Below are 20,736 nucleotides of genomic sequence, written 5' to 3' on the forward strand. Positions count from 1 at the left end.
ACAGAAAACGAATGATGTCATTACTCATCAACACACACTGAAAAATGGGTTGCTGATACCCCGTCTCTCATGGCTTGAGCACAAACAACGCATAATGATAACATATTATTCAAAGCTTGAAGAAAGTGACTGTTTTAGCAAATAACTGTTTGACGGTTTAAGATTGCGGAGTGTGTGTAAGGGCTACACTGTTGCCATCGAGTATCTTTTCCTTATATTTCCTTGTATTATTACCTATACATAGTACACTTGGTTATACACTTAAGACGAGTTTACATTACGAATTTAGTGGCATAAAATTAGTGTCATTAATCTCAACATGCATGAAAGTAATTTCGTAATGTAAATTCCTCTTTACAGTATCCTACTCTGATGTGCCGGTGCGTGAACTTGTATTTGTCTGGGTGCTATCAACTTTAAAGTATTTTAATTATAATAGTATTTGGTCTTCAGCAGTAACATAAATTCTGGCTTAAGCCTGGGCTGGAGCAGCAGGCTGATTGTCTCCAGCGCTTTCAGAGGGTTGATATCCATTTTTGTCGGCTACGAATGTCACGGATATCTGCTGTCCGTCAGGAGCGATGTATTTGTAGCTTCCCTTCACGGAGAGACCTTGCTGGTCAGTGTCGTTCTTGTATTCGCCTTGCTCTTGTCTAGATGTTCCATCACTGGTCTCGAACCTGAAAAAATTGGTTGTCTGTAAAGTCGGTTTACTGACGATAGTTGAACGTGACAACAAAGGTCGGTTGTGGTTCTTTGTCGCTCGTTCCACGCTCTCGCTTGCACTTCAAGCCTTACATGGAACGCCTCAGAGCGAGGTAACGCCGCATGAGTCATGTTTTTTCGTGCGTGCAGCCGGCTCTATCGAATTATAAGACGTTGTCACGTCAAAAATCATAAAGCAGAGTTTAGATAAGGATTCTATCATTATGGTGGTATTTAAACATGCAAATCGTTAAGAGATAAGTTCTAAAAGCGCTGCTGCATAGCGAGTCATTCCTTTGTAGGTATCGGACGCATCTCGATCGAGGCAGAAGCGCATACTGCAGGCGAGGCAGTGTGATTTCCACCAACCACGCGGCTGGTCAACCAAAGCCACGCTGATGAGCTTAGTGGAGACACTACTAATGGTGTTGCACAGTAAAGGTAGAAACTGCAACTGATTTATCGTACAGCTCACCCTACTGGGTCTAGAAGTTTGAGATTTGGTATGAAAATTCTCCGTGTAACATATTACACCTCCACTTTTAAAAAAAACATTTAGAGAAATTGAAACCGGTAAATCAACCTAAACCCATGCAGAAAAAGTCGTTATAAAAAGCTATGTTTCGTTATTACTTATGTAAATAATCTCGACAATCAGCCATTATTTTTACTCAGACACATTCAAACCCGAACAATTAGGGTTTTACTACTTAGTTTATTGTTTTATATCCTCATGTAGGTAAATAATTAACTAAGATTTAGCGTCACTAAAATGCCATTTACGCAACAACAACTGCAACACCTCAGTGTGCATCCATATTGTGCATCCGCTCCTCAAGGTCTCACGTGTTCATTTTTAATTTAAAACCTATAGGTACATTTGCATATTGCCTATTTGTTTTATTACACGCCAGTGTGAATAAATATGTCCTTATAATAATTTACGAGTGTGTCCTTAGGCTGGCTAAATTGTTACCTACTATTCAGCTACCTACTTAGGAAACAAAATATTATCAATAATACTGTTAAGATTCTGGGCTGAGTTTTGGAACCCTTAAATAAACTTTAAATTTGACATTTTGACAGATTTGCATTACAAAATCTCTCAAAACTTCTTTACACCTCTGTTAGCGCCATAGCCACAGATAACCAGACTCGTAAAGAGATGGCGCCTGTTCTAAAATAGATTCAATAAATAACAAAATGGCTTTTCAATCTCAACTCAACAGTGAAACGTTAATTTTTTAATATCATAGAATTAAGACTCACTCAAAGTTGTATCCATTAACATCGACTTCAGATTCTTGCTTGAGAATTTGTACAGGAGGCTGTGCTTGCGCCTGCGACGGGTCTTGGGGCAACGCGCTAACTAACGCAACAACGGCTAGAGCGAAAACCGTCTGAAATATAAAATCATTTACTATAGCTACTTATACATATTTTATAGTGTGCAACGGACTAAGATATTTAAAAAAAAATATTAGCCATGCTAACCATGAGTAATACTCAAGGGTAAAGCTTGTGCCAGGAGTGGGTACGACAATAGTGCAACGGGTGGGGTTTGAACCGCTGACCTTTCGGAATTGAGTCCGCTCCTCAACCGTTGAGCTATCGAGGCTCTAAATTAACACCAATCCAGACCATTCGATCCTAGGCCAATGTAGCAGGCCGTCATGAGTCCTTTAGATGATAGATTCTGCAGTCAATTCCGTTAATCATAAGTGATAAATAACTGATGAACAAGTTACAAGATCATCATCCAGATATTTGCCATCTCATCAGTCACCATATTGGACGGTAGGTTATCCGTCACAACAGTGCCTGTGGCAAATCCAATAGCAAAGCCTATCGTCTAATGGACTCTCAAGTGCTAGATGGAAGAACTTCACAGGAAAGCGTTTTCACCATCCGCGTAAGGAAGATAAGCCTCAAGAAATCTACTTCCATTTGGTATAAACCACCTGGCGAAGACCATAATAGTTCATACAATATTTTGATTTTTACTAATGAAAAAACTGACAGGTAATTTAATTCAGTTTATTTATAAATAACTGTTTGTCACAAAAGTACCACTTTCAGTGCGTCCTGCGGTCTTACTCATCATCTAATGTATCGGCAGTTTTTTAGACTCACTTATAACTTTTTTGTAAATAAATTTAGAAAAAACTTACGATTTTCATCATTTTGACAAAAAATTGGGGCTGATGGAACAAGTATGAATGTTTGGACGAGTCCTGAACGTCTATGGTCTGCATCGAAACCCCGAGCTATAAATATCTTCATTGTATTGACAATACAGTGTTACGAGGTTTCATTGACATCAAAGGTGCTAATCACAATCATGCAAACAGTTTATTTAAGAACATCCACGAAATTGTTACAGGGATTTGTCAATTGTGTGAATTGCGTTGCATGCTGACCATGCACTCTGTAATATATATGAGTAGGTCATATTATATATTGAAACAGTTCCGGAATTTAAAAACCTAAATCTAAATCAAATCACTTATTCGAATTGGGTGCCATTGTACACTTTTTGATTGCCAATAATGGAATTTGTAAGATAATGATGTGATTGTGATATTTAATTACGTAAACTTGAAACTAAGCTCCCAAATTCCAAACGCGCCTTGAAACCCCAACACACGTGCCAGTGGTTACTGGTCACCGTACATTAGATTCTACAAAAGATTGTAAGGAGAAACTTTAAGACAAGAACTTATCAACTTATCGACTAATTAATGGGGTGACCATATTTTCTGCTCATTAGGTACATTATTTACCTATCTTTTTTTCTACTTCGGACTGATTTCTCAATCGCCAGTTAAACTTTAACTGACGAATTTGGACATTTTGATAGATTTCCTATATAATCTATCAAAACGTCTTTATCCCTCGCATATAAATTAAGTTTAAGAATTGAAAAATCCTAATTATTTTTTCAGTGTTATGGCTACTAAAATATAATCATAGGTACCTAAATAGGTGTTGGTAAATCATAGGTACCTAAATAGGTGTTGGTAAATCGTGTGGTCTACTACTAACAATAACAGTTACATAACGTAAGGTATTCATCTCTGAATACTATATTATAACTGCCTAGTGGGCAAAGCTGTAGCACACGAGCGATTGTCGTGCATAAACGAGGAAATGTTTTTGTCAACCAATAGTATCTGTGTACTATTGCCACGAAGTTACTTTGTAATCTGTTTGCAAAAAGGCCACAGTTCACGAAAGTTAGGAAACTTCTAACAAAACTTCTAGGATTCGACGTCACTGGCAGGCGTCAAATGTTAGTAGGTACCTTTATTAGCGCAGGTAGCCCTAAAGTACCCTATTTTTCTTAGACTTTAATTCACCATAGCCTATGTTTAACAATCGTCGATTCTGGATGAAACCGAGAGTTTCTTCACTCTAGTTCAGCCTGAAAAGGCTCTCAAGTCTTAAGTAAAATCTATTAAGGGCAAAGCGCATTTTTACAATCAATGTCTTTCTTGATAATAACTCAAAATACGCTCTACCTATTTTCTTTGGCATAAACGGCATAACGTCAAGCTCAGGCGCGCATCCTTCGTGTTTGATTTTCAGTTTGCCCATTTCAAATGTCAAAGTACGAAAAGCTGACTTTAGATAATTATACAAGTGTAAATTAAAAATTTATAACACCCCCGACAAGTGAAGGTTATATTAACTAGAAAAGAGCTCATAACTTTCAAACGGCTGAACCGATTTTCTTGGATTATAGCTAAGAACACTCTCGATCAAGCCACCTTTCAAACAAAAAAAACTAAATTAAAATCGATTCATTAGTTTAGGAGCTACGATGCCACAGACAGATACACAGATACACCGATACACAGATACACACGTCAAACTTATAACACCCCTCTTTTTGGGTCGGGGTTTAAAAAACGCCTCTACAGCACTCTGTTCGTCTGTTTGCGTTGACCCTTATTATGCTTACATCTTTGCAACAGCATATTCAATGGATCACACATATGACCTTTATAAATGAAGAAGCGTAATAAGTTGTTTTTATAATAAAGTACACAAAGTGTCGTGAGCGTAAAGATTGTCACGACTCCGCACGTGTGCATACTTTACGTTACACAATAAAAGAGTAAAAGGGCCATGTCTGTACTGTACGCTAATTAAAAACGTAAACCATTTCCTGCAGACTATATTAAAGCAGCAGTTGGTAAAGCATAGACCACACCAAACTTAACTAACTTAGCTTGGTTTAGCAGCGAGCTAAGCTAAGCTTCACAAGCTAAATATTACGTAGGTTCACATATCGAAATCTAAAAAGATGTCACCATCCGTTGACGGTCGTCTTTTCACCCGCAATCCATTGTAGCATAATTTACGGAAATAATGGTCAGACATGATCACTGATGAAGAAAATTCCGATAATAAAAATAATTGAACTCAACATTGAAAAAAAAATATTAAAAAATTATCTCAAAAAGAAAGACACTGTATACAACGAAGTGGACAATATTATTATATTCTTTGTTAAAGGAGCTGAGTGACGAAGATTTCCAAGTTTTTTAGTCATCAGAATATATTTATATGCCACAAAAATATCAAACTTATACTAATTAACCGATTACCCAGACGAAAAAATTTAGAAATCACATTTTTATTAGTTCTGACGAATTATACTTATTAAAAAAAAAACAAACGGGCTGAATTGAGAACCAACTTTTTTTTTTTGGAATCGGATTGACACATAGACTTACGATTTTTTCGCTATGACAAAACTATGATAGATCACGTGCCCCGCGACATAGTTCTCGTCAGGTAGGTAGAGCTAACTGATGAAAATGATGGAAAACCTTTGGATGAAACTTTAACAATGAAAATTACTGTACTCTTTCTACTCAGAATATGTGAGAAATCATTGGAAAGCTAGCTTTATATTACTATCCATATTGTTTGTTTTGTTGTAAAAATAGATTAAATCTAAGATTTGACTGTAAAGTTGTGATTATACAAAAGTTTTTCACTTATACATGAAATTACAACATACGAATAAGTTAAAAAGCTTTTAAAAATAATATTAAATGAAATTACGTAAAACCGCAAGTCAGTATCGATTAAATTCTATTATTTAATTATGGAAATGTGTTAAGGACCAAAACATGAATATTAATAATCATATAGTACCTACGCCTGGAAAACCCTAAACAATTTTTATTACTTTATTTTATGAACACTCGAAATCGTTAGACACTATCACACTAATATTATAAAGGCGAAAGTTTGTGTGTATGTGTGTGTGTTTGTGTATGTTTGTTACTCCACGCAAAAACTACTGGACGGATTTGGCTGAAATTTGGAATGAAGATAGATAATATCCTGGATTAGTACATAGGCTTTTTTTATCCCGGAAAATTTCCCACGGGATTTCGAAAAACCTAAATCCACGTGGGTGAAGTCGCGGGTATCGGCTAGTTATTATAAAAACGGTACGATTGTTATTGCTGCTGAATCAATATAAGCTCATCGAGCTTTCTTATCAACCAACCAACCAGCCAACGATTTTATAGCTTCTCTCGATTGCTTCATTATTTTGATTGTTAAATTTTCAAAAATCCTTTCTTAGCGGATGTCTACGTCATAATGGCTATTTGCACACCGAATTTGAGCCCAACTCATCCATTGGTTCGAGCAGTGCGTTGATAAATCAGTTAGTCGGTCAGTCAGCTTTTCCTTTTAAATATGTTTGAAAAACATGATTGAAATTTGTTGGTATCAAATTGAATAAGTTAATTATTATCATTAACACTACCAAATACAATTATATTTTTAGAAGCCTCAAGATTAAGCTATTCATAATAATTAGTGATGTGTTAAAACATATTATCGATATAGTATTTTTGTAAAGAAGAAATTTATTGTGAGTATGGACATACGTACTTACAATTGTTCACGCTAATGTTATAAATGCGAAAGTGTGCCTTTCCGTCTACTACATTTTTACCTGCTGAAACAAAGACCAAGGACAGTAATAGTTTGCATCAAAGGGAGAGACCTAGAACATTTTTTATACCGGAATGTATTTAAAAAGCCTAAATCTAAACGTGGACGAAGTCACAAGCATCAACTAGTAGCTAAATAAATCAGTTTTTAAAATAATAATGTAAATTGAAATTGTTATACTTTTTCAAGATCGGAATGATGAATTTAACTGAATAAGAATAGTAACGCTTTTGTTTCGCAGCAACATTCAAATATTCTAGAAAATGGGTTTTAACTTTTAATTTAGTAGCTTTTACCCACGAATTTTCCTACGTAGATTTGGGATTTTTCAAGCTTTTGAAGCATGAATTTTGAAAAATCGTTTTTATTAGTTCTATTTTCATTTTAATTCTACTCACAAAGTGTACAAGTAAAATCTAAAGTTTCTATGCTCATCGAACAGACCTGTCCATTGATATATCGGCCAGGCGATGTGTTCTTTTATGGGTATGAAGGCATAGAGAAATTTCAAATTTTTAATAATAGAAAATAAAAATCTTCTGTATGTAGGTAGCTAATCAAACAAAAATGTGCAGAACACATCACTAACCATAATATGCTAAGAATAGTAAAAAGGTCAGGGCTGTTTGAGTATTCGGATAAATACATATTACACAGTTGGTACCTACTTGATTAGTACTGTACATAAGAACCTATGACCGCATTGGATTAACCTCACACAAAAAATGATGTAGATACCTACGATTACATATTTTGTTATGGGTCAAACAAACCAAAATTTAATTATGTGTGTGGGGTGGGTACCTATCTACTTACCTACTAAAAATTATTCCACGATTACCTTATAGTAAGTAATACACTCATTGATTCCATATTGATCGGTACAACGTCACGATTCCTAATACTATCAAATAACTAAATTAAAAAAAACTGGTCAAGTGCGAGCACAGCCTCGGTCTTTTAGAGTTCCGTACATAATCTGAACATCATATTTTGGGTGTATAAATATTTTTTTTCCGAACTAGAACATCGCAATAAACCCTGAAAGAAAAACCCAAAAATGTTTGTTTGTTTATCTACAAACTGTTATATTAATCGTTGTTTTCAGTAAATACAGTATATGGTACATAATATACCTACCGTAATATATAATAATATTCCTAACTAGTTTAGTTTGTGATAGCCCCCGTCACAAAAAAAAAGTCTAAAACTTCATGTTTTTTGACATGGCATTTGTCTCAACAGAGACCACGGTTGAGGATTGGGACTTGGAATTTATTTATGAAGTCGTTACTTGGAATATCAGGTCATCATCAGCGTTCTTATATCCCCACGGCTTAGAAGTGAGGAGTTGGATTGGGAGTTCTATAATGAAGTCTGTATTTAGCACCTACATATTATTTCACCAACAACAGTTCCTGAATCCTTATAGCTTAGGTTTACTCTACCCAGCAATACCAGGGTTGAGGAGTTTGGACTACGAGTTCAATCACAAAGTCGTTGCTTGGTACTTACAATATTAATTTACCACCAACAATTTCTGATACAGGCGGACAGTCACGCTGCAGCATCGGGATTAAGGAATTGGATCCACAAAATTTTACAGGACCATCTCGCGAACTTTCTTTAATGATAAAAAAATAACAACTCGGTCCAAAAACTTCTTAGAAATAGGTAGACAGACCTACATACATAAAAAAAACATTTCGAATTGAGAACCTTCTCCTTTTTAACCTGCGACCCAAAAAGAGGAGTGTTATAAGTTTGACGTGTGTATCTGTGTGGCATCGTAGCTCCTAAACTAATGAAGCGATTTTAATTTATATTTTTTTTGGAAAGGTGGCTTGATCGAGAGTGTTCTTAGCTGTAATCCAAGAAAATCGGTTCAGCCGTTTGAAAGTTATCAGCTCTTTTCAAGTTACTGTAACCTTCACTTGTCGGGGGTGTTATAAATTTTAAAATTTACACAAGATGTCTACATTTTATTTTGCACATATTGTTGTCATGTCATAAGTCATAACATTAGCGAAATGAAACTCTCGGTTGGCCCATTGTGTTTTCACTCACGTACTATTTCTTAACTATGTCGTCTATCCGTCTAATAAAAAAAAATGGCCAAGTGCGAGTCAGACTCGCGCACCGAGGGTTCCGTACTCGGGTATTTTTCCGACATTTTGCACGATAATCAAAAATTATTTTGAATAAAAATCTGTTTTAGAATGTACAGGTAAAGCCCTTTCATATGACACTCCACTTGGTATAGTTATCTCATTTTGAAAATTGAAACACATTTAAAAAAAAAATGAATGATGTAACCATTTTACGGTTTTTGGATTTATTCCTTTACTTGTGCTATATGTATAAGACCTACCTACCTGCCAAATTTCATGATTCTAGGGCAACCGGAAGTAGGTACCCTTTAGGTTTTCTTGGCAGACACGATGGACGGACGGACGGACGTACAGACAGACAGACAAGAAAGTGATCCTATAAGGGTTCCGCTTTTCTTTTTGAGGTCCGGAACCCTAATAAAGTATTAAAATACATAATATTATCTCAATAAAGAGAGGCAATCATTGAATTGTTACTCTTTTAACTTACAGGTTCCGACAAATAAATGTCATAGTAATTTTATTTACTTTGGTAGTAACTTAGTTACAAAATAAAAGCTGTTAGTACCTATTAAGTACCTAGGTACTTAATCGGTACCTACGGTAGGTACAAAGATAAATAAAACTTTGAACTCGCGTCATCTTCCGCGTGGTTAAGGTAAATAACTATTTGAAAATATCCCGTTGGAAATTCTCAAAATCTTTTCAAAATCTGCGGTAGAGAACTCACATGATTCACCTATCTCTATCAAGTTCAATATCTTTTTCAAGATCCCGCGGTTTAGGCTAGTGCTACAACGGAAACTCCGCTGCCAATTTTCAGCGGCGAAACGCCACTACATTTTATTGCATACTAGCTATCCCACTCGGCTTCATTCGTGTGGAATTTTTAAAAATTTACAAACTTTCATCCCCTATCACCTTAGAGATGGTACATCCATGGTTAGAAGATTGTGTATTGATAGATCGGTCAGCACTATCAGGGCTATATTTTATGAAAGTTCATAAATAAATAAAGAAATAAGTGTTTCACAATTTTTGAAAATTCTACTCCTAAGCGGTTAGATAGGGGATGAAAGTTTGAATGAAAATCGTCTTTCTTTAATCATTTTTTTATATTTGCATATTGACCATTTTGAAATTTTTATTATTTGTTATTATAGCAATAGAAATACACACTCTATCTATAACAGTTTATGAAACACCCACAAACAGCGGGCGCATAGAACCCTAAAAATAATTGCGCAAAATAAATATAAAATACAACAAATTACCTAAAAGAACTGTAGGAAAGTGTAATGGAAGTAAAGTTTTGATGCCAACATAAGTACTAGTAAATATTTTAATATCGCAATACTTTTCATAATTGGGCACGTACTTTATGTACTCGGGTCAATATTAAGTGTATTAACAGGCAAGCAATTTGTTTGTGATGTTGGCCAAAGTTAACAAAAAGCTGAGACATCTTCAAATAGGTAGAGAGTTGGTGGTATTTTCGGTGTAGTATGTTATTATCGTCGTTGGGATTAGAAAAGAGGTTCGAAGCTTATAGCTGTGCTTATAGCTTAGTGGTGTAATCGCAGTGGCAGGCGTCACTGAATTTTCGAAGAAAATAATTCATGTCTGTTATTTATATTATTAAAAATAAATAAATAAGCTTTTGATATACTTACCAATAAATTGAAAAAAGCAATTAATAAATTGTTAAAGATCTGACGACTGACGACGAGGTTTGCGTTAGCGATTCCTGTCAAGATCCTTTGTGGAAAATCTTAACTTCTTAACTTATCAGATTCTGTAAACTATTTACCTAAACTCTTTTTTATTTTTAGGGTCCCGTATGTCCAGAGAAAAAAAGGAACCATTTTAGGATCATTTTGTTGTCTGTCTGTCGTGTCTGTCGAGACCCGTCAAAGGAATCAAAACCTGTGGGTATTTCCCGTTGACCTAGATGAAATTCGGTAGGTAGCAATATCTTACAGCATTAATAAGCTAAAATCTGAAAACCATGTATTTGTAGTTTTATATTTCAAAGAATTAAGGAGTGATATTGTTGTACGGTTGCATCCCTTTGTGTGCAAGTCCAGCTCGCACTTGACCGCTTTTTACTACAAATAGATGATGCCCGCAACTTCGTCGTCTTTTTTGATTTTCTGGGAGCTAAAACATATCCCCTTCTACGGGATGTAAGATAGATAGATCTGCACTAAATACTTAAATGATGCCCACAACTTCGTCCACAAGTATTTCGTTTTTTTTTAATCTCGTAGGAATTATTTGTTTTTCTGGGATAAAAAGTAACCTATATCCGTCTCGAGACTAGCTGTCTCTGTATCTAGACAGATAGACAAATACACTTTCGCATTTATATCATTCACAATTAATAAATTACGATTAATAATAATAAATCAAAGCTTGACTCATTTAAACTTCTTGCACGCTGATGCAATGCATGCATGCATGCAAATTAAATCTTCATGTATGTTGATTTAATTTTCTCAGCCATCAGCTCTCTATCTAAATGGAGAGTGGTGGCTCGTGTGCCGCTCCATCATACTCGTATGATGTCAGCCTTCTGCAAATGCTGCATCTTCGAATGCATATAAAATCAACGATTCCACAATAGTTACTCATTCGTTAGTTTGTGCTCACGAGGAATACTGAACACCATGCTTAAATACGTGAGTGTAGTTATATTATTATAAGTAGGTACTTATATTATCTTTAATAAGCACCGAAGGTTACAGATTTTTAAGTTGAAATTACTTTTCGCGGCGCTGAAAATTTCACAGATTTTGGGCGGATTATAGTTTGTAATGGAACAGTGTCACATTATTTAGTAATGTGACACTGTATAGTGAAATATCACAATTACGTGTTAGTTAATTAATTAAGGTGAAGGTTATGTGTGTTCCCTACATTTTAACTGTAACTTATTTCTTGAATACTTGAATAGGTGCACAAATTATTACCATAAACTAGTATTTCAAAATAAACAAAAAGTCAGTGTGTAAAGAACACATGAACAATGACTATATAATTTCCACACTCATAAAATACCACTGTATATAATTCAAGATTTAGGTTCATTATTTTAATAATTTAGATTTTAGATTTAGATGTTATAATTGTAAATTAATAATAAAAAGATTTCAATTCAAGAAAATATGTAGGTACTCATAAGTATTTAAGAAGGCTGTGCATAGCTAACATATTTTTGTCATGGAAAATCGTAGAGTTCCCACGGAATTATTGAAATCGAAATCATCTAGTCATCGGATATCATGAAGTTCACGAATTCTACAGTCTATATAGTAACAACTATGGTATGAAAAATTCGTCGCTTAAAAATTCTGAACATCGTTGAACTTGAAGAAAAATAAATTCTGGACTTATTGACTAATTAACAACTATTGTAGTCATTTATTTGCCATTGTTCTGAGTTAGATACACACACAGAGGTATAACACTACACATTACAACTCACATGTAGCTTAATTGATTCTTGGGTTAAACTTGAGAACTAGGAAAGTAAAAACGACCCGTAGAACATTTTTGGTACCTTATCCAAGCGTAAGGTACGCTTAGTTTGAGAATGAAAAGAATAGTGAAAATTTTTAAATTCCCAAAAGATTTGATTATTAAGTATATTATTAATAATAATAATTAATATTTAATTATTTAACATAATTATTTAGTAAGTATTTATTGTATTTGTTCCCTAAGGTAACAGTAGTGTGCGTACTTGCCGCGCTTTGTGCCGGAGCACCTCAAAATCCCCAGGATGTGCAAATCCTACGGTTCGACAGCGACGTGCAACCAGACGGATACAGCTTTGCGTAAGTTTTTAGACCTACTAACATATTGTAACTCACTTTTCATATGCCTTTACCAAGATATTCTCATACATATACATGATATACATACTTAATTAAAAAAAATCCTTCTAAAAACTACAAAATGGATCTTGCTAATTGTGTTGATAGAAACCAAGCTTCGAATAATATCAATATCGGTATTATGGTAGACAAAAAAGTATCATTCGTATCCACAATTCCCAAAATTTTATTTCCGGATTCATACGAAATCACAATCAATAAGTAGGTAGGTATTTAATTAATTATTGTTATAGCAGGACAAAATTAGTATAATTTTTAGGGTTCCGTACCTCAAAAGGAAAAACGGAACCCTTATAGGATCACTTTGTTGTCTGTCTGTCTGTCTGTCCGTCCGTCCGGCCGTCCGTCCGTCTGACGTATCTGTCAAGAAAACCTATAGGGTACTTCCCGTTGACCTAGAATCATGAAATTTGGCAGGTATGTAGGTCTTTATAGCACAAGTAAAGGAATAAATCCAAAAACCGTGAATTTATGGTTGCATTTAAAAAAAAATGTGTTTCAATTTTCAAAGTAAGATAATTATACCAAGTGGGGTATCATATGAAAGGGCTTTACCTGTATATTCTTAAAGAGATTTTTATTTATTTTTATGCATAATAGTTTTTCGATTTATCTTGCAAAATGTCGGAAAAATTACCCGAGTACGGTAACCCTAAGTAATGTAATGTAGTTAATTTTGTCATAGTAATTAAATGCACTAACAACGATTGCAAGCACAAAATGTAGTAAAGTATGTCAATAACTATGACTGGTATTCTAAAGAGTTCACGTAATCAAAGATGCTCTCTTTGAACTTTGAGCACATCACGTTTGAACTCTCATATTTGTTGAATTGAGGACGACTTTACTTCTAACTGATCCTAGAAACACGTAGTGGCGTATCATGATCATCATTACCAGCCGATAGACGTCTATATCTGGGCATAGGTCTTCTATAGGGATTTCCACACACCATGGTCTTGCGCCGCCTGAATCCAGCGGCTCCCTGCAATTCGTTTGATGTCATCAGACAGCTATCCACCTAGTGGGGGGGTCTTCCAACGCCGCGCCTTTCGGTGTGAGGTCTCCATTTTAGCACCTTGGGATATGCCCACTGCCATTTCAGCTTCGCAACCCGTTGAGCTGTCACTTACGAGAGAATTAGACAAATCGACATAGCTCAACGGGAATTCTGAATCTGAAGAAAAAAAAATCGAATATAGGTATATCTTTTCCATGCTATCCTTGCCTGCACTGTATTTTCACCGAATTCAAAAAAGAAGGGGATGTATTCGGCCCCAATGGATGTATATAATTACACATGCTACGACTATCTCAAATACTATCCACTATCGTAGTTTACATACTACTTTCAGGAAGGTTTTAAGTTATTAGGTATAAATACACCTTGTTATACTTAATATTTATATGTACGAAATCATATTACCTATGCATAAATGTTGACTAATGTCGCCAATATTTTTGATATGTGGAAATACCGAGATTTCGGAACCAATTTGATTTTTTTAAATTATTATTTACTCAACTTAGTTATCTTATTATAATATGTATATCCTATATATGTGTAAATATAAATAAAAGTTAGTTATCCGCGTATTGAATTTGAATTTAAAATATATATACCTGATCTTGCTTACTTGATATGAAAACTTTTTAAAGTTATAATAATTAATCTTTTCACGTTTAATTTTTTATAACAGGTATGAAACCAGCGACGGCACGTCAAGACAAGAAACTGGAAAGCTTGACAATCCCCAGTCCGAAAACGCAGCGCTAACTGTAACCGGGGAGTATGCGTATGTCGCTCCAGATGGCAAGAAGTACACTGTAACATTTACAGCTGACACAAACGGCTTCCAACCCAAAACCTCCCTTGGACAAAAGTAGTTTTAGTCAAATAAAGTTAGCCATACACGCAAGTACCTCAGATGTTTAGCTAAGTCCTTACTGTGAGTTTTCAAGTTAAACGGGGCCCCGGAGTTACATTAATTTGACAGAATTGCATGTAATGCGTCCGAACTAACAAAGGGAAATCGTTCTCGCCATGTTGTGACGAATAAACTAGAAGTATATTATGATTCAATATTTTTTCATATATTGAAACAAAATCCATTGAAAATATATTATCGAATCAAAATGTATTTCTAATAGAAGGGAATTCTAGGGATAGAAATTTTCTATCCCTAGAAGTCACAAAATGCGCGAAACGATTTCCCTTTGTTACAGCCCGTTCCCACTTATCGGCTGTCGGGCCCGGATTTTAATCGGATCGTCCAGTGGCAGGACATTTTGACACGAAATTGGTTTCAGACAAGTGTGAATAGCTTCATGTTCTGCCACTTAAAATCCGGGCCCGACAAACGATAAATGCGAACCGGCTGTTAAAAAAAAATTAATCACGAAATCTGATTGACAGAGTCACTACAACATACATGTCGAAAATGTACTTTGTAGGTATCATGTATATACGTAAACTACTTGAAAAGTTACAGTAACTATAGAGGCTCTGTAGAGTTTCTGCAAGAATGTAGCGTGTATGTTCTGGAAAGTGCCATTGCTAAGCGACATACATACTACATTTCAAATAAACCTATGAGTATCCTTTTCTGTATGGCTACTTTTACATAACTTGGCCTTGGACCGTGTAAATAACTAAAATCTTGGTCGATGCCAGAGTTCCATCTATATACTAACAGAATTAAATACTCGATCTCAGTTATTACTGCGTAACGCACATCCGATGAGAAAAACTGTATCTTACCTACTTGTGCCATAGGATATACTTACTTTTATGTATTTTTACACTTTTGTATCGAAGCTTTCCTAAAGAATAAATTATTAAAATATAAATTTTTTTGTTTTATTTTTATATAGTTATTCAATTACATCAGTAACTAGTACAAAATACTAATTAGGTACTCATTTCATTAGTATCTAAAGCTAACTATTTCTCATATCAATCTTGTACGTAAATACAGAACTTTCAAGTTAGTAAAGTGTTAATATAAATATTATAATGTCAAAAGTGTGTTTACCTGTTACCTTTTATGACTCAACTGTGAACCGATATTAAAGATATGTAGTTATATTGAATAGGTATTGAATCCTGAAGGCTAAGTTAGGATACTTTTTATCTTGGGTAACAGAGTTCCCACGGGATTTAATAAAAACCTGAACCCATGCAGATAAAGTCGCTGGCATCAGCTAATTATAACTAATTTCACTTCCACAACAGTGCACACAGTAAGTACTGTAATCAAAGCTCTATAAAAGATATTGCTTGCATATTTTGTGCAATAGGACCAAAATAAATTGTGTTAATTGATTCCTTCATTCTTAGTTCAAACTAAAGATTTAAACATTGGTAAGTGCTAAACAGAACTAACTGTAAGGAAAAAAAAATTCTTCATGGCTATAACTTCCATACTTCCTTACATTCATAAAACATTACCACCTTAGCCTCAGATTTCAATTGGAAATGAATTATTATATCACTATATTATTAGACCAAAAAAAATCATAGATACAGGTACCTACGGGCTACGTTATTCACGTATTCACTATAATATCACTATGATAAGGTTTTCAGTATAATATTATAATATATTAATATATACGAGACGTTTCTCTAGAAATTGCTATTTAGCAATACAATTTTCGCGGTAATAACCACTGTAACCAATATGTTAAGTTAGACCACAATCTGCAATATTTCCATTGTCACACTTAGAAAATTCATAGGTAGCGCAACCAAAGTTCAAGCTTAAGTACATTTCGTAAACAGTTAAATGCCAGTCAACGCATGTCGCAAAGGTCTAATGAACTGAATTATGCCTATCCCATGTTTGTGAGTAGGTATATGAAAATTTTCTATCATCTGTTTGGATAAAATATCTAGCTTTACAATTTTTGAACATTCTAACTGGATAGGACCCGTCACTGGATATGCCTGAACCCGGGCCTAGTTGACTTTAGGTGTTTTTTTTTTTTTCAATGGCGAATTTAGCAAAAATCAATGAAAATAACGTCGCTGAGAGACTCGACGCCTCTGTCACTCGCCACTTCTGTTAATCACTCCTCAACTCAACTGTAAAACAACACCAAAGATACTTTTAGATAATAATTAGTAGGTACCTATTCGTTGCATGTTGGAAATTATAATACTTCAAAAAAGGTTAAGATTTTCCGCGTTTGTTCATTTTATTTACTAATATTTTGTAGTTTACATTAAATTATATCATTTAGACAGATGCAGATGGGACTACTTTTTACGCAGGTATTTTGGGCACCTGGGGAATATGGCTTCCTTGTGCTTTATAACCACCGAGTCCAGCGTTGTACTTGGTAAGATAGGTCTTGCCGTCGTCTCCGACATACGAGAATTCTCCTTCGGTGACAAGAACATAGTCGGTTCCATCTTTGTTGGGTATTAGGCGACCCCGCTGCCGTACTTCAATGCCTTCTGCTGTAACGTAGTGTAGGAAATACTGGCCGAACTCATCGTGAACTTCTTCGTGTATAAGAGCCGGTTGCTCTCTTAGAGAATCAATTGCAGATTTTCTATCTTCTTGGATTGAGGCGCATAGAGTCACTGCGACACAGAGTGATAGGACCACGAACTGTAATAGAAGATTGACCGTAATTAGAGAATAGCTAACCTACCCCAGCTTCACGGGGCGCAATTTCTGAAAATTCTCAATTCTTCAAATTCTCTGGAAATCTACATAAAGAAAGACTTCATTTTAAATCTCCAGTTTTTAGACCACTGAATTAGACATAGGTATACAAGTATAGACTGGAAGAGGTGTGCCAAACAAGATAACAGCTTTTTTTGTACCGGGAATTGAAATTGTCATTTTGTGTCAAATAGTGGATTTATAGGTTGTCTTAACATTTAGCTCGGTGTATCTAGGCTATCAGCGCTGAATTAATGATGAAAATCAAGTCTGTTTAAAAACATGTCGGAAATCGCAAGTCCAGCGTGTATTAAAAAAGACCCATTGAAATATTATTTACTTACTAGATGAATGAAACCTGACACTTCGTCTTTTAAAAATAGCAATCAAACTCTTTGATTTACGGGGATAAAAAGTAGCCATGTGCGTCCCCGGGATGTAAAGTATCCATCAAAATCGGTTTAAGTGCATGGACTGTGAAATATGATATCTCAATGTCTAGACACAATGAATTGATCTGTCATCATACGCCGGCTCACTACAGAGCACGAGTCTCAGAGTGAGAAGCATTAGATTAAGGCTGTACGTTGATAATATTATGTCAGTAAGTGTCTCCAGTGTCTCCACAACAAACACACCAGATAGTTATTTAGCAGTCAAAATCTCTCAAAAATAAAGAATGTTATCTCAGAGTGAAGAAAATTCGGAAAGTAAGTATAAAAAAAGAAATATGTAGAGTTTAAGTAGGTACTTACGGTCTTCATGGTGATGTAAGCCGCTGTGTAGTACTTGATCTTGACCTTGATATTGCCAGAAAGATAATAATGCAGGAATACATAAAACTTAATATTTTATAGAATTTTTGACAATCTAATTATTATTTACATAATATTACATCAATAACAATTTTCCACAAAAATTTTAATTAACTACCAATAATTGTGGCACATAATATAATCTATACTTATAAAATAATTAATAAATATGATCTTAATGTACCTCATTTTGTTAATGATAATATTTATTAGGCTTGTACTCGATGGATTCATAAGTTTTTTTTCCGTAGCGCAGGGAGCACGTTACTGTAATAGGTATATTTTATGACTGATATAAAAATCATTTGCTCTGGGTAATTCAAAATCTACAAAGGCTTTCTTACGAGTAGGTAGGTATAAGTAGGTAGGTACGTACTGCATTTAATTTGTGAATATAAATATAAACCTTGGAAAACCTGCTACAAGAAGCCATACTAGAAAACTGCTTCTAGAAAGGTGTGAAAGGCTTGTATTTTAGCGTTTTTCAAATATAAGTAAGTAACAGATTTTGCGTAAACCTACTGATGTGAGTACCTACCTAGTTGCTATCATATGATTGCTTGGCAAGTTCGCATTATTTGTAGGTAGATGGAGCGCCTACATCTATTCAATTTGTTATTTTACTGATCATAGAATGAAATATTATAACCAGAAGTCTGAGCTGTGATTCTTAGTTTGGCCTAAATAAGCCATATATTTAGCAGATTAACGTAACCCCAGCCAGTGTCACGTGTAACTTGGAATCTTTATATTAACTATTAAGAGCTGCTCTTATAATAAAGTGTTAAACTTTGGCACTTTAAAATTCAATTGATGAATGTATTGTAGATACATTCAGTAAGGTAAAGTCATGAATATCTATCAACGGTATATTACCAGTAGGTACATAATCTTCGATCGACACTTAGTACTATGATAGCAAAATCCATGAAAGAAGTTTTATCTCAGAACGAATGGTGGCCACCCGCCACATTTATTTATTGAAACCCGAGCATAACGTCAACAGAAACTCCTTTATGGGTGGAAATTCCAAAAGACTTTTGTTAGTGTGCACTTATTTCGTAAAAGGGACCGACTCTCATAATTCCAAGTTTCAAACACAGTGGCTTAGACCGTGCGTTGATAGATCAGTCAGTCAGTCAGGATTCTGTATTCTTATTTTTGTAGGCTTCTTAGTTATTATTCAAATCGTGATGTCATCAGCCATGTTCGTGAGTGCATTCAGTTCCTCAACTGGATATTTATGCACAAAATACATATTATAAACAAATAGATAAAATACATCAATCATCCATAGCACAATAGTATTAACATGGTGAGCTAATCATCACTTGTCTCACAAGTCACAATCATTTTTTCATTTAAATATTAATTCCAAGACGTAAGCAAAATATAGGAAAATAAATAATTGAAATAAAAGAAAAAAATATTATTTTTAAGTTTATTCTCTGCTTTAGCTAGAGCACCTTCTCAAAATTTCCTACTTTCTCTCGAACTATTTTGACTATGACTATTTAAAAGGTAAAATAGGGGATTTAGTTACATTTATTAGAAGGCCGAATACAACTATCGCAATTTTTTTTCAATTGGATACCTTTATGCCTCAGTAAACAATAATTATATTACTAGTTACTCGTAGGTTTGATCTATTTGCTGCAGATCTCTCATCTCAATACCACGAGAACCAGAAGCGTTAATTTCATCTTCCAGGGAATCAACCGTGACCTTTACTATAATATTAATTAGTAAAACGATTGTAATAGGAAGCGTTTAATGTCGTTGTACCTATGAGCTTGCATCATAAATCCTTAATCGTAAATAACAGTACCATAACTACTAGCCATGTTTTACTGTGATTTATAAACAATATAATATAGAAACTATGCAGATAGTTTATTTATTATTAATATTACAATAATAAAATACAAAGATTAAACTCAATTGTTAAAACGAGAAGGAACCCAAAAGCATAAAGCTTAGCAAAAGATGTAAAAACGTACCGTAGATAAAATTGGGAACCAGTCAATAAAAAAACTTACAATAACAACCTACTTACAATTTTTATACCATTTAACAGGGCTCTCTCCGTCACTCGTTTCCACTCGTTTCATACAATCGTAGTTCCAATTTCATTTGAATACTAAGCAACCAAAGTTCATAAAATTTTGCAGACATATTCTAGAAACTAATATCTGTGTCTGTGGTGTTTTAGATTTTTCTAAAAATATGTAGTTTTAAAATTACAGGGGCTCAAAGATTTGTATGAAATTTTTTAAGATCGCGTAACTATGAAACCGAATATTTTAACAGAAATCTGGAAAACCACAGACATAGATATTAGTTTTTAGAATATGTCTGCAAAATTTCATGGACTTTGGTTGCTTAATATTCAAATGAAACTGGAACTACGATTGTATGAAACGAGTGGAAACGAGTGACGGAGAGAGCCCTCTTAATAACTATTTGATAATGGAAAGATATGCCTGAGTATCTAGAAAACCCTTGATCAAAGTCCATGCTAAGTTTTCATAAGTCACTTCACTTA

General features: G+C 34.6%; 3 protein-coding genes across 3 annotated transcripts; 1 reads left to right on the top strand and 2 right to left on the bottom strand.

The window, feature by feature from the left end:
• Positions 1–193: 193 nt before the first annotated feature.
• LOC123866712 (endocuticle structural protein SgAbd-6-like) lies at positions 194–2,937 on the bottom strand. The gene is made up of 3 exons (XM_045908390.1): positions 2,877–2,937; positions 1,975–2,105; positions 194–680 (listed from the first exon to the last, which is right to left on the bottom strand). The coding sequence occupies exons 1-3, from the start codon at positions 2,886–2,888 to the stop codon at positions 473–475; spliced, it is 351 nt and encodes a 116-aa protein (XP_045764346.1). The 5' UTR covers positions 2,889–2,937; the 3' UTR covers positions 194–472.
• An 8,436-nt stretch (positions 2,938–11,373) lies between these two features.
• Positions 11,374–15,550, top strand: LOC123866776 (endocuticle structural glycoprotein ABD-5-like). The gene is made up of 3 exons (XM_045908467.1): positions 11,374–11,482; positions 12,528–12,640; positions 14,401–15,550. Exons 1-3 carry the CDS (start codon positions 11,471–11,473, stop codon positions 14,585–14,587), a joined length of 312 nt encoding a protein of 103 aa, XP_045764423.1. The 5' UTR covers positions 11,374–11,470; the 3' UTR covers positions 14,588–15,550.
• A 1,418-nt stretch (positions 15,551–16,968) lies between these two features.
• Positions 16,969–18,140, bottom strand: LOC123866694 (flexible cuticle protein 12-like). The gene is made up of 2 exons (XM_045908371.1): positions 18,132–18,140; positions 16,969–17,358 (listed from the first exon to the last, which is right to left on the bottom strand). The coding sequence occupies exons 1-2, from the start codon at positions 18,138–18,140 to the stop codon at positions 16,969–16,971; spliced, it is 399 nt and encodes a 132-aa protein (XP_045764327.1).
• Positions 18,141–20,736: the final 2,596 nt, after the last annotated feature.

The sequence above is a fragment of the Maniola jurtina genome, chromosome 7, assembly GCF_905333055.1.
Source record: "Maniola jurtina chromosome 7, ilManJurt1.1, whole genome shotgun sequence".
In the NCBI taxonomy this organism is placed as follows: domain Eukaryota; kingdom Metazoa; phylum Arthropoda; class Insecta; order Lepidoptera; family Nymphalidae; genus Maniola; species Maniola jurtina.